This window comes from Nannospalax galili, unplaced genomic scaffold, assembly GCF_000622305.1.
Source record: "Nannospalax galili isolate Female #2095 unplaced genomic scaffold, S.galili_v1.0 scaffold366, whole genome shotgun sequence".
In the NCBI taxonomy this organism is placed as follows: Eukaryota; Metazoa; Chordata; class Mammalia; order Rodentia; family Spalacidae; genus Nannospalax; species Nannospalax galili.
Genome location: NW_008355168.1, coordinates 579,694 through 602,006, shown reverse-complemented (window position 1 = coordinate 602,006; position 22,313 = coordinate 579,694). Strand labels below are relative to the sequence as shown.

The following is a 22,313-nucleotide window of genomic DNA, read 5'->3' as shown; positions in this document are numbered from 1 at the left end:
CAGGAAGCTGAGAGTTCATATATATATTTTAAATATTCTTGAGTCTTTGGGAAATTCATACCACATATTCTGATCATATTTCCTCCTCCCCCAAGACCTCCCAGATCTGCCCCCAGTTCCCAGTTTCACATTTATGTATGCTCATTGAGTCCACCTTGCCCAAATGTTCTCAGGTATGGGCCCTGCCCTGGTTTGTGATCAACCTACCAAGGGTCACATCCTTAAGGAAAACTGACTTGCTGTCACAGCAGCTACTAAATGCCAATAACTCCTTAGCTGGTGTGAGACCTATGCCCGCCTTCCCCCTCCATGTTGGCATTTTGTTTAGCTTGGAGAGCTCACATCTTGAAGCAAAACAGGAAGCAGAGTGGGTGAGGTAGAAGTGGGACAAGGCTTTGAACTCTCAAAGTCTGTTCCCAGTGATTTGCTTCCTCTAGCAAAGCCACAGCCCCTAAAGTTTCCATGACCTCTAAACAATGCCACTGACTGACCTAGTGAGCCTACAGGGGACATATTCAATCCACCACATCCATCTTGCAGTGTTGATCTTTAGCTCCATTCTATAGATAGGATTCTAGCCTTAAAGAGGCGAAATGACTTAGTCGCAACGTCCTAGCTACCACTTGCCAAAGTGGTGAGCCATACTCTGGCCCACATCTTTTGTACATCTGTGCTGCTATAACCCAGGGCCTAGCCTGGGTGATTTGCAAATAATAGAAACTTATTTCTCATATTCTAGAGACTGAAAAGTCCAGACCACGATGCCAGCAGGTTCAGTGCCTGAGTTCTGCTTCTAAGGAAACTTGGACTGTGTCCTCACATGGAAGAAGGGAAGGAAAGGCCCCAAAGGGCTGAACTCCCTCAACCCCTCTCAAGGGTCATCAGTCATATGCATGAAGGTGGAGCTCTCCTGGCCTGATCACCTCCCAAAGGCCTACCCCCTTTGTAGTGCTGCCTTGGAGGTCAAGTTTCAATACAGCATTGTGAGAAGCACAAATATTAGAAGCAAAGATGCTTCCAAAACCTTCTCTGAATGATTCAAAGCATATGTTTCCTGTTGGTATACGCCAAGTAAACTCAATAATTATTTGAATCTATTTTATTAAGATAGGGTCTCACTATATAGACCACACTAGCTTCAAGCTCATAGAGATCCACCTGCTTTTGCCTCCCAAGTACTGGGATTAAAGGCATGCAGTATCATTCCCTGCTCATTATTCTAATCTGACCCAAACCCAAAGATAAACATAATTATTCCATTTACAGATGAGCAAACTGAGTCTCAGAGGACACTGAGCATGGTGGAGCTCAGGTCTAAGTGGCTGCTCTCTCCTTTGCCACTCTCCAAGGTTAGCAGGTTCCAGCGTCAAACCCTAGGATGGCCCGAGTATGAGGTGGGGCTCCAGGAGTGCAAGCTTAAGGTTTTCCCTCTTTTTTGGTTGCTGGTCTCAGGATAAGGTCATTCTGAACCTGGCAAGCCACTGGCAGCTACCTGTCCTCACTGGGCCTGCTGAGTATTAGGTTTGATCCAGGTCTAGTCTGGCCTCTCTCTGTCCCGGCAGCTGCTACAAAAGAAATGACAGGCACCCTGCCACAGCTTTCTGAGTCTGTAAAAGTCATTCTTCGGAAGGGGCTGCAGGTAGTACATCCCATATGATGACATATTAAAGGGTCCAACGTTTCCCCCCTCCCCTGTCACCCAGGAATCAGAGGCAACCTTACCACAAGTACATTACTTTGGGCTACTCATCAATTATATGGCATTGGACTCCCCCAAAAACCCTATAAGAAGGGAATTGTGCTTCACCTCCTGGGCCTGCACTCTCTTCAGAGCCCCCACCATGCTGTTTTTGTATGGTGTTAATAACTCTTCTAATAATCTCTGACTCAAAACACTCCACTTCAGTGCCCTTGAACTTATGAGACTTCTCATAGAGCCCATGACCCAGGTCCCTCTAACTTGACTAGTGGTATATAACACGTATAGTGATGTATGTGAGAGCTATGGCCAAAACCCATGTACATTTGTTAGAGCTGCACCTAGATGCCTGTCAGATCAGATGCTGTGCTATGGTAAACACAGGGCTGTTCCCTTTCCCTTGACTCAGAAATACCTGTGATGTGGATGGAGAAGAGCTACACACAGAGTATGAATTTCCAGAAAGTTCTGGGCTTTGTTTTTGTCTGTTTGTTTTTGTTTTGTTTTGTTTTGCTTAAACTCAGAATATCTTAGAAGTCCCTTTTATGACTGGAGGTAAAAACCAGGGTCTGTTGGGACTGGAGAGATGGTTCAGCATTTAAGAGCACTAACTGCTCTTGCAGATGACCTGAGTTTGGTTCCCAGCGCCCACATAGTGCCTAATTCCAGTGGGATCTGCTTTTCTGATCTCTGTGGGCATTGCACACAAATGGTGTACTTGCAGTCAAAATACACATAAAGTTAAATATTGCTTTTTAAAAACCAGGGCATATGGCTGATTTCCTCCTCTTCCTCCCTTTCTTTTTAGATTCATTTTCTTTTTTAAAAAAAATATTTTTAATTTTAGTTATGTGTATGTGTGTGTGTGGGTTTGTGCATGTAAGGGCAGTGCCTGAGGAACGTAGAAGAGCTATCCAATCCCTGGAGCTGGAGTTACAGGTATGGATGCTGGGAAACTGTCGCAGGCCCACTGCAAGTATTCTTTCAGGCTGAGCCATCTCTCCAGCCCAATTGATGTTTTCTCATACTTGACATGAGAGAACGCTGCCACTATTCTCTTCATAGAAGCACAGGAGCCATGGAGAGGTTTCTGGGACTTTTATTTTCATTCTAGTTTTTTAAAAGCCAGTGAGGGTGGGCATAGCTTAGTTCCTTTGGGCTGCATTCCTCTACGGCCAGCCAACTCTTTCCCCGCCCCCTCTCCCTGCCAGGAGCTCCATATCACCTGGCTCAGAAGAAGTCAGTCCAGGGCCAGGCCACGTAGTGGACTAAGAAAGGGGGGACAGTGGGTGCCTGGCAGTCCTCCCAGCCCCTTGTCCTGCCTGAGGCTTTCCTTGCCTGGTGCCTCTGTTGGAGGAATGTGGTGCTCAGAACCCTTCCCAGTCCTTTCCTCCCTGCTGCGATGTTCCCAAGCTCCGATGTCCTTGGGCGTCTGGGGGTGCCCAGGCGGGTGGCTCTCAGGAGCAGCTCGGCCTTGGGGTGCTCTCATCCTGTTCTTGCCTCTGCCTGGGACCCATCCTTCCCTTCTACCCTTTTCCCAGCCAAGCTCTTCCTTGTTACAGAGGAAGCTGTCTCGAGGGCAAAGTGCAATCGGAGGTCAGAAGGGTCCCGAAGCTCAGGACGGGAAAAGTTCCGTGTTAGGGGTGTTCTCGGGACCCTTTCCGGAGGGACTTCCTCCCGATCCCACTAGTGGAAGCGCCAGGAAGCGCCTCTGGACCGCGCCTCCATCTTTTCCTCTGCAGTCACGGCCGCTGGTTTGGACCAGTGTCTGCTCCGGACTCCCGGGCTAGCTGCTCCTCGGGGGAAGCCGCCCCTGGTCCCCACGCCTGCAGCCGAGCGGCTCTGCAGCCCCGAGCCGGGCTCCCCGAGGCAACGCTGCAGTCAGGCGCGGTGCCGACTGGGCCGGGAGCCGGGATGGCGGAGGTGTGCGGTCGGCTCCCTGGGCTGCACCCACGTCCCGCTCCTCTCCGCTCCCTCCTCCCCTTCGTCCTCCCTCCTCCTCCGATTCCGTCTTTCCCTCCTCTTCCCTCCCGCCCTCCTCCTGTCCTTCCCCTCCCGCGCTCCTCCTCTCGAGGACCGGCCTCCGGCCCCGCCGGCTGGTCGGACGGAGAGGGGAAGGCCGGGCCTGGGCTGTGGGCCCGGGCGCGGGGTCGGGGCGGGGCCGGCGGGCGGGGGTCAGACGCTGTGCGCGCCCAGGCCAAGCACCGAGAAGGCGGCGCGGTGCTTGCGCAGCAGCAGGCGAATCTTCTCGTCGTCGGAGTCGGGGTCCAGCGGCTTGTTGTACTCGTCGTCCTCGTTCTCCGAGGCCGCGCGGTCGCCGCCCGCGCCACCCGGGGCCCGGGGCGTGGAGGACGAGGGCTCCAGGGCGCTCTTCTTCCTCCACTTGGTCCTCCGGTTCTGGAACCACACCTGCGACCAGTCATCACAGGACAATACAGGGGTCACCCGGGAGCCGCCCGAGAGCTGACTCCTTGGAGGGGGCAATACAGTTAAAAACGTGCGCCGCAGCTCTTTCCCGGGCTGGCAGCCCTCTTTGGGTGCAGCGTCCCCGTTGGACCCTTGGGCAGCAGCCGCTGAGATGCCACTGGCTAAAGAGATGCTCTGGGACCAGAGTGTAGCCTGGTCTAGCTGGCCCAGGCCTAGCTTGGCCAGGCCCTCGGTTCCACCTCCAGCAGGCAAGATAAAATTGAATGAATGAATGAATGAAGTTGACCCTCAGGAACTTCATGAATGATTTCCCCCTAGAAAAATAGCACACATTGCTTGAGATAGTTGAAGTCGGAAGATCCCTAAAAAGGAAGACCAATGTGTGAGAGGAGCCCACATTATCTCCTTCCATTTTACTGGCAGCCTTCTCTCCAGGCCTGGGCCAGGCAGGTAAACACAGCAGAGCCCAGCCCTGGGGGCTCACTTTGCCCCTGAAATTTCCCATGCCTGTTCACACTTCACTGAGGTAGCAGTCTGGAGAGAATCAAGGCTTTCTCCTCTGGTGTCCACATTCCAAGTGCAGTGAGACCAGTGTGGAAGCAGAGAAAGGTGCCCCAGGGGCCTGAGGAGGTGGAGGCAGGGTTCTGCACGCCCCACCATTAGGCTCCTGTGGTAAGTAGAATCCTCCTCTTCATGGAAGGGAGCAGAGGGCTGTATTAACCTCATTTTTAGAAATTTATGTTTTGTGTATGAGTGTTTTGCCTGCATGTTATGTCTGTGTAGCGCATGCATGCTGTGCATGTGGAGGTCAGAAGAGGGTAGGGGATCTGCTGGAGCTGGAGTTAATGTGGTTGTAGCTGCCATGTGGGTGCTGGGATCCTAACCCAGACTCTCTGCAAGAACAGCAAGTGCTCCTAACCACTGAGCCATCTCTCCAACTCCTCTATTATCTTTACTGTAAAAATGAGGAAGCAGGCCAGTCAGCGTTCCAGAGATCTGGGTTCAAGTCTCAGCTCTGCCCTTACCAGCCACAGAAGACCACAAGTATGAGGCTGGATTGAGGCGGTCTCTACATTTGTGGAATAGGCCTTAATAGTGACATCAAGACAGGCCGACTCAAATGAGGCACCACACACAAGACTCTCAAGGCTGGGAAAAGATGGCTGCTATTTGGAGGAGGGGTACTGTTGATAATTGCTATAAATAATCTCTAGGGTAAGACAGCCAAGCAGTACCTTCCCCTCTCACTTGGTGGCCTCCTGCCCTGGCAGATGCCTGGCTGACAGGCAGATGCCTTCTCCGATACAGACTCACCTTGACCTGTGACTCAGTCATGCCCAATGAATATGCCAGCCTTGCCCTCTCAGGGCCGGCCAAGTACTTGGTCTGCTCGAAGGTTTTCTCCAGAGCAAATATCTGGTGGCCTGTGAAGGTAGGCCGGGTGTGCTTTTTCTTATGGATGTTGTCACTTAGGGGATCTGGAGCTGAGGGAGGAAGGAAAGTGGGATTAGCAGAATGAGTGGGTCCTGATAGGGTGCCAGCCCGCCCTGCTTCTTCCACAGGGGCATGCCTTTCTACTGAGAAGCCATTGAGGTTTGGGGGACATGGTGACACCTATCAGTTGAACAGCATTCCTCATATTAGGATAACAGTGACTGTGAATGCTGCCATGTCTTGGTAGATAGGGCCCCTACAGGGCATATGCTCCAGATATAGCTACTTAGGAATAGTGAGGGCTTAGAAGAGGGTCTTGTATCTTTCTTTTTAGTTTTCTCACGACTCAAAGGGACATATAGGAGTTTCTTCTCTGTGCCAAGACACCACGATAAGGACATTCTTTTATGTCACCAAGACAGGCATTGCACCTTCTCTCTGCAGTCAGAGACTTGGGAGCCAGTGAATGCCTTCTACATCCTTGCTCTGGGGCCCCAGCTTCCCCCAGGTCTGTTGGCAAAGCATGGAGGGGCAAGCTTCTTTCCCAAGGTGCTACTTCTCCATGCTATACTGCCCAGCAGCCAGCCCAGTAGCTAACTTCCCTCAGACCTTGTCTCTTGGAACCAATTATACAGCCTTGTTTTGGGGTGCTGGGAGTCATATGGACAGGCTAGAGACCCCCACCTCAGCCAGGACTGCCTCATCAAGAAGGAGTTCTGGACTTAGAAGTGGAGTATCCATATGTGTTTGGTCATTGTCAGTGTAGTCCAACAACTCATGTCCCCTCTCCTTGTTGTAGGCAGGGAGACTGAGGCACAGAGGATGAGACCTCCTAAGAGGTGATCATCTTCAGCCCTCTCTCCTTTTGCCTAAAACTGGTACTGCCTTAGCAATTTTCGGGTGTGTGTGTGTGTGTGTGTGTGTGTGTGTGTGTGTGTGCGCACATTTAGGACTGAAGAGTAAGGGAGTGGGGTGGGGGTGCCATAAAGGTGAGGAAGAAACAGCTTGGACTTAGAGCACTGCCAAAGCAGCTTGTACAATAAGTACCCAGGGACGAGGTTTGAGGGAGGGGGTCTGTCATGTTGCTGGCTGCTAGGTAGAGTAGTGCATGTGAGACAGATTTATTTTGGGGTTTCCATGATTGGCTCTAAATCCCTATTACAGTGGGGAGGGGTTAGAGACTAGAGAGAAGTACAGGGACACCCTGCCTCTGTCCCTGCCACATCTTTATCCCATCCAATGCTTTGGTGGCCTGAGGATGGCCCCAGAAGCCACCGTCACTCTTTCTGCCTGCACGTGTCCTTGTCACTTCCTGGATCTCTGACTGGCATCACGCCTCCCCCTCCCATCTATTCTGTTTCTCTGAAACCTGAGGCTCAGGAACGGGTCGGGTAAGGCCCCCTCCAGCACCCAGGGCCAGGATCAGCTTGGCTTAGCTGCTCTGGAGCCTGCACTGTTGTTGCTATTGCTGACATGAAGCCAGCCAGAGGAGGAAGGTGGGAGATGGGTCCTAGCCCATGGACAGGGCCTCCAAGGGATTCGAAATGATGCCATGTAAAACTGGGCTTTTTGGGACTATGATACCGCAGCAAGTTTTCCCCTCAAGGGGTAGCATTTGTCTGCTTTGGGTGAACGAATGGTAGCATGGCTCTAGGCAGAGGTAAGCTGAGCCCAGGCACTGCACAGGGTGGGGTGGGTTGTGTCTTTTGGGTCAGGAGCTCCTAAGGCCCCTTGAAGGGCACCTGAAGTGGCAATGGGTAAGGTGGAGTTCAGACACATGTGCTAGGCAAAGGTAGGATAAGTAGTGGGACAGGGTGAGATTCAGTGTTGCCTGGAGCTAAGGAAAGGGACCAGGGGTCAGGCTGGGCTGTAGAATGGCAGCCGAGGTGAGGTGGCACACCTGGGAAAGGCCCCAACCTGGGAAAGGCCCCTACCTCTTTCCTTCTCCCTGGGACTGGCTGGGCCGGGGGTGAAGGCCCTGTACTCACTGTTGCCGCACGGCCGTCCTCCGGCTCGCCAGTCCTGGCCTGTGTCTGCCCAACAGTTCCGGGTCCGGGTGGGGTACTCGTTCCCAGCCTTGGAAAAACTCCCCACCTGGGGGCCATAGTAGACCCCCTGGGAGCTGAGTCCGCCAAAGCCTGCCACGTGGGGGTAGCCAGAGAGAAGGCTGCTGTTCGGAGTGGCTACCGGCCTGCTCAGGATGTCAGTGATCCCGTGGGGTGTCCCCGCAGCCAGCTGGGGGCCGAGCCCGGGAGGGCTGAGCTTGTAGAAGGAGTTCTGCACTGAGTACTGGCACACAGGGGCCTTCATCTCCGAGAACTGGGCCAGCGGTGTGTTGTTTAGTAGGAACGTTCCCTGCAGGTTGGACTCCATGGTCTTCAGGTCAGGAAGTGGAAGGGCCGGGAGCCACTAAAGCTCACCACCCCAGATGGTGGCCCAGAATCTCATGGCAGGTCTGGAGGGTCAGAGCCACCCCAGCCTCCCGCCCAGCACACCAGGCACCCACGTCAGCCGGCTGGGAAGTCAGGTGCCAGGAGAAGGGAGGGCTTCCGCCTTCTCTCTCTGCCTGCTGGGGTGCGCCTCACACTCAGTGCACCCCGCTCCTCTGCCTCTGAGACTGGGGACCCTTCATCAGAAGTTTTAAGTTCAGAGAAGGGACATTTCCTTGATAAAGATATGGCCCATTAGAATACAGACCTGAGACTGGCTGAGCTGTCAGAGCTGTGCCGCCATTGGTTGGAGCCCACATGGGCCTCACATTGGCTTTTCTTAGACAAATTGCACTTTGAAAGATTGACTGTAAATCAGCCGTGTGTGTGTGTGTGTGGTGTGTGTGTGTGTGTGTGTGTGTGTGTGTGTGTAAGAGAGAGAATGAATTAGCTCTAGAAGCCCTGTTCCTGGTGGGAGGCTCCACTTGCTCCCTCAAGTCCAGTATCTAGGAAGAGGTAGGTGCCTGGGGGGTGTCCATCTGGAGGCTCCTGGGGCAGCTGTTCCCATGAGGGTAAGAGGGTTGAGCTCAGAGGTCACTGCCCTAAGCTGCTCCTGGCCTGCGTATAAGCCAATGTGAAGCTTCGTAGGACACGGCTGCTTCTCTTTCTTCCAGGAGCAGGTAAGCGGGAAGGCTGAGCAAAGCTTGTCCTCTGGGTAATACATATCTCTAGGGCTTGAGAGGCTGGGGTGGGAGCCCATTCGGCAGGGTGAGTCAGCTCTCAGGGTGGCCTGGGTGTGTGCACCTGCCACTGAGGCTGATTGGGGTCCCTGCGTCAGTGTGTTCCTGCTTCTGCCTTGGGCCAGCCTTTTCCGGTTTCTGGGGACAGAATCTCTTCCATATTCTATCTGGCTCCTGTAGATATGAGAGGTCCCCTGACTCAGAAGTGGAGTTCTAAGCAGCTTAGTTGGGTTGGGGCCTGAGACTGGATTGACTTTTAGAACACTGTGTGCTTTATTTGGATGAGTTTTTACAATCTGCTAAGCTCTCCTGGGGGCAGTCTCATTTTATGGCAGGGAAACCAAGGCACAGAGGAAACCAGAGACCACTTTCCAGGTACTGGATTGTTCTTTAAATTCAGCATTCTTTCCTGAAGTTATTCTCTAACAGTGGAAACTAGCTTGTTCTGTACATGTAAGAAAAGAAGGAACAGTGGTTTCTCTATATAGATGGACCCTGCCTCAATGTCCCAAGGTTCTTCCTGATCAGGCCATGGTTTTGGGGAGCTTGCTCTCTTACTATGTGGTCTGCATGTTCACAGGTGGGAGACAAGAGATATTTCCTTTGTCAACCTTCTTGGAGGCAGAGGACTGGCTGGGGGAAGCCCCTTCCGGTGAACTTGACCACAAGCAATATTCTGTGGCACAGGTGATTTTGTTTAGGGAAGGGATCTAGCACAAAGGGTGAGACAGGCTTTCAACAAGTTTGGATTAAACACATAAAAAATTATCTTAAAAAAGACTTTATTTTTATTTCTCTCTCTCTCTCTCTCCTCTCATTAAACACATAAAAAATTATCTTAAAAAAGACTTTATTTTTATTTCTCTCTCTCTCTCTCTCTCCTCTCTCTCTCTCTCCCTCTCTCTCTCTCTCTCTCTCTCTCTCTCTGTGTGTGTGTGTGTGTGTGTGCGTATGGATGCCTTTGGAGGCCAGAAGAGGGAGTTGGATCTCTTGGAACTGGAGTTAGAGGTGATTGTGAGCTACCTGACAGAGTGCCGGGAAATGAACCTGGGTCCCGTTGAGCCATCTCTCCAGCCTGAGTAAAAGTTCTTAATGGTTTATATTAGCTTTGCTACCAAGCCATGCATCAGCTATTGGGAAAATTTAGGAGATCCCCAGATTCCTACCCAATCCCACCAAGGCAATTGTGATTCTGAAACTAGTTAAAAGGCCCCCTGGAAAATGCAAATGTGTGTGTTTGGGGGGGGTGGCTGGCTTTCAGTGTCTGACAGAGAAGCTTGGGGTTGATGAGGCTGGGGTGTTCCAGGGATTTAGGGACATGGGAAGTTAGGAAGGAAATTTGCTGTAAATGATTTGATTGGTATTAATGTCGAGCTGATAATCCAAAATGACAAATGGAAGAGACTTCAGCAACTATTTAATCCAATTCCCCATTTGACAAATGAAATTGAAACCAGTGTTGTGCCCAGCTTTGTATAAATAGCTGGAAACTAGTTGGGAACAGGATCTTTTCCTCTCTCTAGCTCTTGAAGGTTGAATGGCATCGAGTACAGGGTCAGATGCTTTTGTAGGAAGAGCATGGAGCTTCCCTGCGTGTGTCACCTGCAGGCCTGGTCAGGTTCTTTAACAGTTTGTGGGTACCCCCTTCCCGCCTCCCACCTTTCCTCAACCAGGTAGCCAGGCACTGCCACATCTTTGGGTCTTTCTCCTGGGGAGGTTGGTACTGACTAGAGGTACTGATTGAAACACTGATTAAGGACTCCTTTCAGGGGCAAGGGAGGCTCCGGATTCCACGCGCAAACCCCATCACCCCCGAACAGGCTCAGTCTTGTCCAATCCCTCAAATCCTCAAAGATGATCCAAGAAGGAGAGATGGAGGCCTCTGCCATGAGTCAGTTCCTTTATTAATTTGACATTTGTTTAGCTGGTGTAGGGAGAATGGTCTATTACATCAGAGTGGGGTGGGGCAATCTCTCACTGTAACAGAGGGTGAGAGCCAAGAAACGGTTCATTTTTCATAACAATTAAAAAATCAAGGTCATTTCAAAACTTCTAAAAAGCGTCTAAGGTGCAGACTGCAGCATTCTCTAGGCATCAAGTGGAGACCCCAAACTCCTCTCCTAAACAGCTCCTACTAGCATCTGGAGCGCGCAGCCATGCCGCCGAGGGGTGGTCGGCGGGCCAAGCAGGCATGCCGGACCGAGCTGAAGGTGCCAAAGCGGAGCCCGGCCGTACGCGGCGCTAAGGGCGGCTACGGAGGCGGCGGCCTGGGAAGGCGCGGGGCGAGGCGGGGCGGCCGGGCTTTGCGGTCTCCTCGGAAGGCAAAAGCCAGCCCCGCCCGAAGCCAGCAGCGCACCTGCCCCAGGCGCACCCGGAGCACACACTAGGCACACCCGGGACGCACACTAGGCGCACCCGGGGCACACACTAGGCGCACCCGGGACGCACACTAGGCGCACCCGGGGCACACACTAGGCGCACCCGGGACGCACACTAGGCGCACCCGGGGCACACACTAGGCGCACCCGGGGCACACACTAGGCGCACCCGGGGCACACACTAGGCGCACCCGGGGACGCACACTAGGCGCACACACTAGGCGCATGCGGCCGGTCGCCCCGCCGGGAACCCCGGGTCCGGTCTCCAGGGCCGTGGCGTCGCGGGCACGGAGGGCACGTCTGTGCTACTTGGAAGGTTTACGGTGTCCTGACACCTCCGCGGGGCGGCAGAGGAGGCAGAGGACGGCCACCCAGCAGCGGCTCCCGGAGGAGAACAGCCTGCCGGGCTCTCTCCTGGCGTTAGGGGGCGCCCGCCAGGGGCAGGCGGGGCCGGATTGTGCTGATTCGGGCCTCCCTCTGCTGGAGGCTCTAGTGGGACGTTAAGGCTCTTCCCTGCCGGTCCGGGCGAGGCCAGCCAGCTGTCGTTCCCCTTCCTGCCCTGGCCAGGAGGCTGGCCGGAGGGTCGGTCCTCAGCCCACGGCCTCCCGGCCAGTCGCTTGGCTGCGCAGCCCGAGCCCAGCGTCTGTGCCAGGACCTGCAGCCTGCGGCCGCCTGCACTTCAAGCACCAAATTGGCTCTGGGAGACCTCGGGGTGGTCTGACCTAGGAACTGGCAGGTACATTCACTAGCCTTACTCCCTTCCTTCCTCTTTCACTGAAAGACAGCCTTCAGCTCCTTCTCCCACAGCCTGGAGAAGTCCTCAGGAGCTGAGCTGTTAGTGCTTTGTACATACTGCTAAAGTATTTCTATTGGTTTGCATAGTATTTATTGTTTTCATATACACAAGGCTATTACTGTACAGTTTATGCTTGAACACAGACTATTATAGAAGTGCTTGAAGATATAGAAAACCTCTCCTCTATTGAACATGCTGGTGCAATCCTGGGACAGCCACAGGCCCTTCCCCAGCAAAGAATTTTCGATGGGGCCCTGGCTCCCTTTGAGCCCTACAGCTGAGCCTGGGGGGGTGTCCTTGCCTCAGATTCTTAAATTCCTAACACAAGGAACCCCGAATGCACTGTGAAGGTGATGATTCCCCACTGGAAGATGATTAATACTGAAAATGAGACAACATAAAAAAAATTCCAGTTTATCCGTAGGAGTTTCTACACCGCTTCGGAGGTCACAGCAGACTCAGTGTGTGAGCTGAGTGAAGGGGAGAGGTGCATGTGTGCACCTGTGCATGTGTATGTGTTCTGGGAGGAACAGTCTGCCGGGGACTGGAGGGTTGTCCCAAGTGGCACTCAGCATGTACAGGTGTAGGAGCTGGCGCATGAGGACGGAGATGGTGCTGAACTGATTTCATGCCCAGTTTTCATTTTTCTCTTTCCAGAAAGCACAGATGGATTTCTTAAAGATGAGGTTGAGTCAGAATCAAAACAAACAAACACAAACAAACCAAGCAGCCCCCCAACCACCCTGGCCATGATAGAGCCCTTATTCAGTTTTGTACCCGGTCACTCTGGCGAAAAGCTCCCTTTCATTCCTCTCCTCTCTTCTTGCTATGCCCTCATTCCCACAGAGATCCATAGTCGCTAGAGGCAGGACTGAAGACTGTAGGTCATGCGTCTACAGTCAGTCGTTCATGCGAATAGGAGACTAAAGGAAGTCCCTTACAGAGGTCATGCTGGGAGCCTAGAACATGTGCGGCCCTTCAGTAGCCCTCCGGTCCAGCTCTCCTTCTGTGTGCATGACAGAGTGTGTGGAGTTCAGGGTTTGGGTGTTGAGGTGTGATCCTGTGGGACACAGAGAAAGAGGGAGTCACTCAAGAGTTCTGTGCTGGCTGCTAAGGCAGGGCAGACCAGGAAAAGCAGGATCCCCAAGCAAAGCAATGAGCTGAGAGGTGTGCTCACAGAACCCCAAAAACACAACCACCCTTCCTTGCTCTCTTCCCAGAGGTTTCATCTCCCTGGCTGTCCAGCCTCTGCCGTTCAATGCAGAGAGGATGAGCTCCCAGGAACCTTGTGTCGGGAGCAAGGATGATGCTATGCTACCAGGAGGCTCCAATACCACTGGGCAACCTGGGGAAATACCTTAAGAGTAGATTCTTGTGCCAAGAAGAAGCCCTGTGCCAAGAAAGAGGCTAGGCTAGGCAGTGCCCTCTATGTTCTTGGTTCAGGGTAGCCCACAGCACTGATGTTTGCTGAGAGCCTGGACAAGATCACAAGGCCTCTGGAGCCTTAAAGGATGACAGCTCCTCTTGGGCGCTAGCCTGTAGGCTCTTACTGTTACTGTACCCCTGGGTCCTGTCCTCATACTCAACTCTGTAACCAGCTCTGTAGCGAGGATTTCTTTGAAAGACAAGTGCATTCTCTCTAGACTATTTCATCTTGAGCTGGGAAACAGCAGCTTTGTGTGTGAAGTTCAAACCTGGGAGCATGGGGTTCACAGTCAGATACCACTCTTGCTGACCACAGCTGTACCCTCTAGCCTGCTGAGAAGCCACCGCCTCCCTCCTTCCTTCTTTTCTCTTTTAAAAAGTTGTTTTTTGAATTTTTTTTTTTTTTTTTTAGACGGGGTCTTGTAATACAGCCCAGGCTAGTACGAAACCCATAATCCTCCTGTCTCTGCATCCTGAGTGCTGGCATTCCAGGCCTAAGCACCATATCTGGCTAATGCCAAATGCCTTGCCAGAGGCTGTGAAACCTAAAAGCCAGGTACCTTTGCTGGTCGGAGGGAACTGTCACTTGGAAGATGTGACTCTGATCCTGCTGGGCTACTCTTTCCTCCAGCCCTACCTCCAGGCTGTGAGCCCACACTGCCCCTGCTCCCGCCATTAGGCCACAGCTCTGCTGTCAAAGCTGCCATTCACTCTCCTCTCTGCCCAACGTGTCCTGTTTCAAACCTGTCCTGCATGAACCTCCTATAATTTCAGCTCCTTTCAGCACGTCAAGCTGTTCCTTCCCACCTCTACCTATTGGTTAAGAGTAACTGTAGAGCACCATGGTCAAGAGCAGGAACTCTGAAGCCAGACTGTTCAAGCATAAATCCTCCTTGACAATTACTGGCTATAAAACTTTGGTCAAGTTACTTACTTGCTCTGAAATGCAGTTTCCCCAGCTGTAAAATGGGGGCCATAGCAGGACTCACCACACTAGATCACTGTGATATGCGAATGATGCACTAATACTAGATCCATGGAACGTGGAGAGCAGTAGGCATTCTGGGCATGTAAGGGAGTACTGGGCTCTTGGGAAGCATGGATGCCTGAGTGCTGCTTCCTTCTAACCAACTGAGCTACAGCTGGGGCTGGATTATGAACTCTGCACGGGCAGGAACTCCTTCTTCATCTTCCCCACAATACCTACCCCAAAGCTAAGCACTTCTCAAATGAGAGACCACATGAAATCTGGGGGTCCAGAGACACAGGCTAAGATTTCCCATCCACTTTCCTGCCAGGTCCTAAGCAGAGGAGAAGGCTCAAGTCTTAGATATCATTCTGGAGTAAGTAGGACCCATTTTTGTCTTTGGGTAAACTGAGACTCTAGAGGAGCAGAGACAGGTCTGGCTGGAGCAGCTGGTGGTGCAGGGGTGGGGCAAGAACAGGAGCCTCTGGCTATAGTCAAGACTTCTCTGTGACACTGCCTCTCCTTCCCAGGTCTTGCTCTGAGAAAGGCTCACCCTTCCAAAGCTTAGCCAGAGGCCTCTCTGCTGTGCTCAGAGTGGATATGGAGCTGGGCTCTTTCATTTCCACTCTGTGCTGCGGCACCTGTCTCCACCCTGCTTGTGGCTCTTACTCCCACCTCCCCTTTCCTCTGATTCTGACGTCTTTGAGGTAGTTGAATGTCAGGGCAGATTTCTAACTTGCAACGAATCAAAACAAAACATGCTTCCCTGCCTTTTCCCATTGAAACTGATTAATTTTAAGTTTATTATAATATTCTATTGTCAGAGCTACTGTCAGTCTTGAAACCCCATTGTTTGCATGGAAAGTTTCCCTTAAAAAGGAAACAGAGAGGAACTGGCCTTTATTTCCCTCAGCTCCTCGGAGAGTCCTGGAAAGCATGTGTGGAGGGCACCAAGAACTAGTGCCCTTCCCAGGCTCCTGGGGCCCCTGGGGGCTGCAGTATTGCCTGTGCTATATCCCTCTTAGCTGCCCACTTCACACTGTCCTCCCAGCAGCCCTGGCACCCTAATACTTGGGTACAACAGTTTGAGTCTTGACGAAATAGCAATTTTTCCAGCTTATTCAGCCTGCTGGAAAACTGCCTCACTCGCCAGGTCTTGGACATACAGGCCTTCCCAGGGCTGGCAGGGAATGGCAGAATCAGAATGAGGTAATCCTTTCCTCACCAGGGTAGAGGAGTCCTGCCCTTGAGGTGTTCCATATTTCTAACAGAGATTAACCAGTCTTCATTTCAGTCACCTTTTAGATAATAATGCTTACAACTGTGCCATGTCACTTTTAGGCAGTTTGGGGAGTAGGATCAAAATCAGTCATAATAACTCAGCTTTCAATATGCATAGTAAACATTTGAGAAGCATCAGGAAGACTGAACTCCAGAATTTTAACTGAGCAGGACTGAGGCAGAGACCAGGAACTCAGTCCCCTGCCTGCTAGGCAAGTCTTTACTCCTGAGCCATGCTCCAGCCTAAGAGTCTGTCTTAAGACTCCAGATGACTACGGTAAGGGGATGTGGCTACACTTTGAGAAAGAGTATCACAGAACTTCATACTCCGTAAAGCCCTTTTACAAACATGAGCTCATCCATCACCACACAGTCATTCTATGAGGAAAATACTGGCATTATTGCTATTCATGGATAAAAATGCTGAGACTTGAGAAGATCAATTGACTTGCCCCGAGTCACTCTACATGTAAAATCTGTCATTGACTAAATGCCAGAGTATATATGGCTTTATTTACTACTCACAACACAATACCTCTCACAGTTATTTATAAACTTTCCCCTCCTGTGCTGGGGAAGAAACCTGAGGCCTCAGCTCTGTCAACATTTTTTATTGATGTGTAACACACATTCAGAAGAGACTTCATCTTTTTTAAGGAGTGTGAAGCTGGGAACCGTTGAGTGACTTAAGGTCATATTATCCAGAAATAAGAGGATCTGGGTCTCAAATCTAGACTCCAGTGCCAGCTTTCATGCTGATTCTCATTATTCACAGTAGGTGTGCTCTGCAAAGAACCTTTGAGCACAGACTTAGCGAAGGCTTGGTTCTCGTCAGTCTGCACATCGTTCCTCAACCAACTACTGCATAACCATGCTTTATGTGCACTTAGGCTTAATGTATGTGGGTCATTCAGTCACACTGACCTCACTACCACAAACATCATGAAGCTTTGGAACTTGTTTTACCTAGAAGGTGCCGCATAGCCTTTCTGTACTGAGAAACACTAGAACTTCAATACAAACAGTAAAATCACCATCAAAAATCAAAGAAATGTGATGAATGTGGCACTGAACAAACCAAATAGAAGGACACTTGTTGGCAGCGTGGGAGGTAGAACAAGGTGGAACAGCCCTGCTCACTCTCGGCTGGGAATCTGCAAGCCCATCACTATATGCTTGTGCTTGTCTGTGTGTCTGTAAATCACTGGGCACAAAAGCACTGTGAGCACTGGCTTTGGGTTATCAATAGATTCTAACAAGTACGTAAATCTACAGAGAAGTAACGAGAACGGATGCTGTCTGTCAGCGGGTGGCAGCAGATGGAAGGAATAGAGCACTTTTCTGTCTTTCAGCTGAGAACGGAGCATCCACAACCCTCCAACCCTCTGGACCTGGGTGGGAGCCTGCCACTGTACTCTGTACTTCCTCATCACAGTCCCTGGCTGCTTCCCCTTGCCTCTTGTTGGCAGAGGGCTCAGTACTGTCTTGGAACTAGGCTGCTCAGTTTCTGACCACTATGCTCATGAGGCCTGGTCCCTAATCATCTGTGGGGGATTTGATCTCTTGGTAGATCAACTATAGCAAATTAGTGAAAGTATTCTACTTTCCCTCTGTCCCTCAGCCTGGCTTCATGTTGTCTGTCTCCTGTTTAGGACATGGATAGAATCTGAGTCAAACGAAGTTCAAATTTGAAGCTACCATTGCTGCTACCATTAAAAAATAAGGCAGGAGGACATACTTTTCTTTCCTCTATTGGGTCATTTCTAGGCCACGATCACAGTTAACCCTGGCCTTCTAAGTCAGCACCTAGGCAGAACCCCTTGGCAGTGCCAGAGTTAATGCTGTGACCCCCTTAAGCTGCTGAAGAGTCAGGTCTAATTTTACTCTCCTACTGGCTCTGCCAAGCCTCATTTTTGCCCAAGTGCTGAGATATGTTGGGAAGCCCCGAGTCAGCACTTCTGGTAGCCCAGGAGGAAGTGTGGGCCCTGCCTGCTTTTTGCAGAATGCAGAAAGCTAGCACCTGCTTGCCGCTTGTCCCTAGGGCTAGGCCCCGAAAGTTTGGATAGCAATAACCCAATCAGTGGGAAGGAGCTGCGGTGCTGCCTTGCTTCCTGCTGGTTCCCACCCCGACGTATCCTGTACTGAGCTGCCCCGAGCTGGGAGTAGTGAAGGCCTCGGGGCAGCTCAGTACAGGATCCCTCAGGGAGGGCAAGGTCAGAGCTGGCTACCAAAGCCCCAGCACTGCAGGTCTGCCGAAGGTCTCTGCACACCGCCCACCCCTCCTCAGCCCACTCAGGCTCTGGTACCTGCTCATCACACAGCAGCACTCAGCCCTAGCCATGAAGGAGGAGAGCCCTAGCCCTCTCCCAGATGTTAGAGAATACTACCCATCTCTTGGAGCTGTTGACTTAGGTTCTTCTTAGAAAGCAAGGGAGCAGCCTAGTTCACAGGACGGCGGGGGAACTGAAGCTGGGCTGGGTCAGGACTCCAGAAAGGCTTCATGTTCAGGCCCGGAGTTCTTTCTGACCATGTATAGTAAGCTCTCACAGCCCTGATAGTCTCTTTGATGCTCTCCAGTGTCCTGGCCACCAACAGAGAGCCTACTACTTGGTTTCCCAGGGAAGACCAAGATTCATAGAGTGCTTTTTACTTTTCAAACCACTGTTTTAGCATTGTACAGGAGTTCGGGGGGTGTGGCCCGGAGGCAGAGTCCATGCAAGAGGTTCTGGGCTTCATCCCCGGCATTGCCAAAAACTAAAACAAGACAACAAACAAAAAATAAGCACAATAAAACCAAGCCCCTGAATCTGAGGACTCCCTGGGAGACCAAGTTCATGGTGTGAGGGGCAGAGAGTTACTAGTTTAGGGAGTGGGAGAGTGGGAATCTGTGTAGGCTGTGGCTCTGTGCTGGTACAAGGAGCTGGGGTGGGGCGGAAGCCAGCAGTTCCTTTCCCCAAGACCAGGCTACAAACGACAAGAAAGCTGCTATTACCTCCCAAGCAGCTACTCCGAGTAGAGATCACTGTTTGCCCCTCTTCAAGCTGGCCCTCTTCACTATCTGAGCCCCCTTCCTGCCCTCCGTCAGGTCCGGCTGTAGTTCACTCCCTCTCAGCCCCACCTAGAGACAGCAGCAGAGACAGAAAGTAGGAGTCATACAGGCAGAGGAGAAAACAGAGAAGAGTGAAGAGGGATAGTACGGAGGTGGTGGGGACACTGTCCGCCAGGAAGGTGACTGAGGAACAGCTTGTGTAGACTGAGCCAAGGCAGAGGTGAAGCAGCAGGAAAAGTTGCTGGAGCCTCTGGGAGCCTGCAGCTCCTTAGTACCTTAGTGAGTCTCACAAAGGACTCAATATCAGCTTCCAAATCCCCAGGGTCATCCAGGGGCCCTTCAACAATCACCTCTTCGTGTTGCAGGGCATCGGTGGCACCAGAGGAGTCTACCTGCCGAACGACTTTGCGAATGATCTGAGAGAAAGGGAGAGGGAAGGCTAGTCAAACCATCGAGACAAAGTCTGAGGAGAACAAGACCCCAGGAGTGACATCTGGGAGAAAAGCATTGGCCTCTTGTCCTTGTCCATTGGGGCCAAGAAGAGGTACTAGCTTCTTGCTGCTGTATTTATAGCAAATACCTGTGGGGCTTAGGGAAATACACAGGCACCCTCCCCTGCTCTCTCTGCCTCTAGCTATCGTGGGGCAATGCTTAACCAGCAACTCCAGCCTACTGTGCTGATGTATGCTGCCAGTTCAAGGAGTTTCTACATCCTTTCTATTAGAGGAGGCCCCGGCCAGCTAGGGACAGTTCTCTGTTCTGTAATAACTCATTTCAGAGCAAGGTCTCACAGAACAAGGGCTATATGTTTCATAGGGGTCTATCCTGGAATGGGGTAGCTGGAATCAAACTTAAGAGATTATGAAGACCTCCATACCCTAACTTCAGAGGACCCAAAGCCAAATCTCTCCTGAGTTGTTCTGAGCCACTGGGGTGGCAAGGGCCACCGCCTACCCGTCCTGCTAGGGCAGCAGTGAGAAGCAGCTACAGTCTGGGTTCCATTGCCTTTCAGGTTTTAGTCCCACCAGCCTCCCCAGCTTGGAGGCTCTGCACCCACCTTGGTGACAATGTTGCCCTGTTCATCTGTGAATTGTTCCTCGGTCACCTGCTCTCCTGGAATATTCTGAAGCTCATCCCCCTGGAATTAGAAGGCGGGGAAGACCCAGGCTAGTAAGTGGGACTTTGAGAATAAGAGCAGAAGATGGGGGAATAAACAGCAGTGGCAGCAACAGCTGCATCCCATGAAACCCCCAGGTCAGCAAGTAGCCTCAGCCAAAAAGAGGGCTCCTAGTTGTGGTGGCACCCTGTGGGGCCAGGAGGCCTGAAGACAGGCTGGGTCCAGAGCTTGCAAGAGCTTTGTGTGCTTGATGATTGCAACAGAAACAAAACATGGATGATTATACAAGTTCCTGAAGGAGCCCTGAAATATGATACCACAAACCTCATTGTCCTGAATGTGATATCCTTGCAGCCTCAAAGTTGGCTGCACAAACTGAATGAGAACAGGCATCTTAAGTCCTAGAGCTGAGCTTCCTGGGCTGTTATCCAGTGCTGGGTGCTGGGGTAGTTCTGAGCAGGTACCACATTCAGCTCTGGCTCCCAGCACAGAACCCAACCAAAGAGGCCTTCCTAGTTTTATTTCTCCATCACATCTCCTGACTCGAGTTGGCATTCCCTCAGCTCCACCCCATGCATGCACCACAGGGTCCCCTCAATCTGATCCTCTGGCACCTCTGATCCAGCCCCTGCCTGCCACTTGCTTAGTGTTACCTTCAGGAAGACCCGTCGGCGGACCACCCTGGTAGAGATGGTTTCCTCGTCATCACTCAGGCCCTCGCTCTCCCCCAGCTCCTTGTCCAGCTCCTGGTGGATGTGCTTCAGTACAAAGCACAGAGAGCCCCTGACAATGTGCATCACATTCTGACAGCTGACCAGGAAGAAGCCCAACAGCACCAGGGTGACCAGAAGCTGGGTGATGAAGGTCCACATCCTCCTTTCCTCCCCCTCCTCACCAGCCTGGCCCTCTGGGGCGCAGGGGCACCAGGGGCCCGGCTGATGTGGGGATCCAATCACTCATTCTCCTCTGGGAGTCCTGAGGTCCCCAGCAACCCCTTCCATTCTGTCTCTGCTTCTCTTGGTCAGCTCTGCTCTGTGTCCCTCCCTTTCTCCCTCACTCCAAGCGGGAGGCCAAATGAGCCCTCTCCTGAGCAACTCTTAGCTAGGACAGTATGACCCAAGTGCCCTTCCTGCCGAGCAGCCTGTCCTCACACCCGAGGACGTCAGCCTTCTATAATTTTAGCTCCTAAGCCAGCTGCTGGAGCTGTCCAACTGGGCTGAAGGGAGGTAGCAGGTGTTGTATCTTGGGCTCTGAAAGCCAAGTACATCTGAGTCACTGTAGAGAGGAAAGGAAGGCTCTGGCTGCTGGCCTTTCTGCCTGCCTGTCCCGATGGGAGACAGAGGGAAACTTTCTCATTTTGTGACTCCACAAAACAAGATGCTTTGATAATGAGGGTATGCCCAGGTCTACTCGGGCAGCTACTACAGTAATCAGAATGATGCTGGCCAGAGTTGGACCAGTTAATACCAGGGAAAGTAAGAGTTTATTTCAAAAACAGCCCTAAGGGTGAGTGATTTGTTCAGGCCCATTCAAATGAGCTGGGCAAGGATCTAGCACAGGTGGTGTCTCAGTGGGAAGCCAATCTGTAATTCCTGTCAGTCCTGAAAGACCTGGGTCCTTCCCATTACAGAGCACAGCAACTCTAAATTCCAGGGTAGAACTAATGTCTATTTAAGGCCTATCTCAAAGGCTCTTTCAAGCTACGTTGGAGATGCCCACAGAATAAAAATCATTCATATTTTACTCATGTTCACAGCACTGATTTACAAATGCAGCCATAGCAGGCAGTCATGGTTGGAAGGAATTTCACATTCTGGGTCAGGCTGCTCCCCTTTGAGTGGTAGCCCAGCCTGGCATGATCAACACAGCCCAGGGACACAGCAAACTACTGCTACCACGCACCACTGTGGGGGCTTAGGAAAGTTGGGCACCTTCTCTGTCCCTCAGTTTCCTCACTGGTGCAGTGGGGATTAAAGTGCTTTCTCTACAGCTCTCCAGACTGCTGTGAGGCGGCTGTTGAATGCTGATAACAATACCAGGCAGCCTGCTCTGTTAATGCAGGCTCTGGTCCATGTTTCGCAGGTTAACTCAGTGAAACCTTACCATCATTTTATCATGTTAGGGTCTATAGTTCTCCCGTTCTACCTAAAGAACACAGGTAATGGGGGTGACAATAACATTTCTAAGTGAAGGAGTAAGTAAAGAAAGGGATTTCAAACTTCTGTCACTCCACACGGCCTCTGAAGTGCTTGGAAATGTAAAATCTCTATCGCACACACAAAGTTACTGGTCACAGGAGAACATTTGGTTTTAGATGAGCCAATAAGAACCTAGGGGCTGAAGAGATAGCTCAGCAGTTAAGAACACTGGTTGTTCTTGCAGAAGACCCGGGGTTGAATCCCAGCACCCACATGACAGCTAACAACTGTCTAGGGGATCCAGTCCCAGGGGATCTGATAGCCTCTTCTGACCTCCGTGGGCACTGCACAACACGGGTGCACATATCTACATGCAGCCAATATACAAATTTATATAAAATAAAAATAATAAAATATTTTTTAAAAAAAGAAT

At 51.6% G+C, this 22,313-nt stretch overlaps 2 protein-coding genes across 4 annotated transcripts; both read right to left on the bottom strand.

Moving 5' to 3' along the window:
* Window positions 1-3,853: 3,853 nt before the first annotated feature.
* Nkx6-3 (NK6 homeobox 3) lies at window positions 3,854-8,105 on the bottom strand. Its single transcript, XM_008852301.1, has 3 exons — window positions 7,549-8,105; window positions 5,441-5,610; window positions 3,854-4,108 (listed from the first exon to the last, which is right to left on the bottom strand). The coding sequence occupies exons 1-3, from the start codon at window positions 7,931-7,933 to the stop codon at window positions 3,875-3,877; spliced, it is 789 nt and encodes a 262-aa protein (XP_008850523.1). The 5' UTR covers window positions 7,934-8,105; the 3' UTR covers window positions 3,854-3,874.
* Window positions 8,106-10,612: 2,507 nt separating this feature from the next.
* On the bottom strand, window positions 10,613-22,067 carry LOC103749413 (ankyrin-1). Of its 3 annotated transcripts, XM_008852299.1 has the most exons (5): window positions 20,396-22,067; window positions 19,683-19,763; window positions 18,976-19,041; window positions 18,569-18,694; window positions 10,613-12,963 (listed from the first exon to the last, which is right to left on the bottom strand). In XM_008852299.1, exons 1-4 carry the CDS (start codon window positions 20,612-20,614, stop codon window positions 18,596-18,598), a joined length of 465 nt encoding a protein of 154 aa, XP_008850521.1. In that variant the 5' UTR covers window positions 20,615-22,067; the 3' UTR covers window positions 10,613-12,963; window positions 18,569-18,595. The 3 variants fall into 3 exon arrangements, with proteins under 3 accessions (XP_008850521.1, XP_008850519.1, XP_029411519.1); XM_008852297.1 differs by lacking the exon at window positions 18,569-18,694 and having other exon boundaries at window positions 18,901-19,041; XM_029555659.1 differs by lacking the exon at window positions 18,569-18,694.
* Window positions 22,068-22,313: the final 246 nt, after the last annotated feature.

What these genes read in the sequence shown, in the direction of transcription:
- LOC103749413 (XM_008852297.1), bottom strand. Translation starts at nt 20,614, where the DNA reads ATGTGGACCTTCATCACCCAGCTTCTGGTCACCCTGGTGCTGTTGGGC. An exon ending in GCCGACGGGTCTTCCTGAAG is followed by an intron (nt 19,764 to 20,395) that starts GTAACACTAAGC and finishes TTCTAATTCCAG; the next exon opens with GGGGATGAGCTTCAGAATAT. An exon ending in AGGGCAACATTGTCACCAAG is followed by an intron (nt 19,042 to 19,682) that starts GTGGGTGCAGAG and finishes CCTTTCTCTCAG; the next exon opens with ATCATTCGCAAAGTCGTTCG.
- Nkx6-3 (XM_008852301.1), bottom strand. Translation starts at nt 7,933, where the DNA reads ATGGAGTCCAACCTGCAGGGAACGTTCCTACTAAACAACACACCGCTG. An exon ending in AGGACGGCCGTGCGGCAACA is followed by an intron (nt 5,611 to 7,548) that starts GTGAGTACAGGG and finishes TTCCTCCCTCAG; the next exon opens with CTCCAGATCCCCTAAGTGAC. An exon ending in TGACTGAGTCACAGGTCAAG is followed by an intron (nt 4,109 to 5,440) that starts GTGAGTCTGTAT and finishes GACTGGTCGCAG; the next exon opens with GTGTGGTTCCAGAACCGGAG.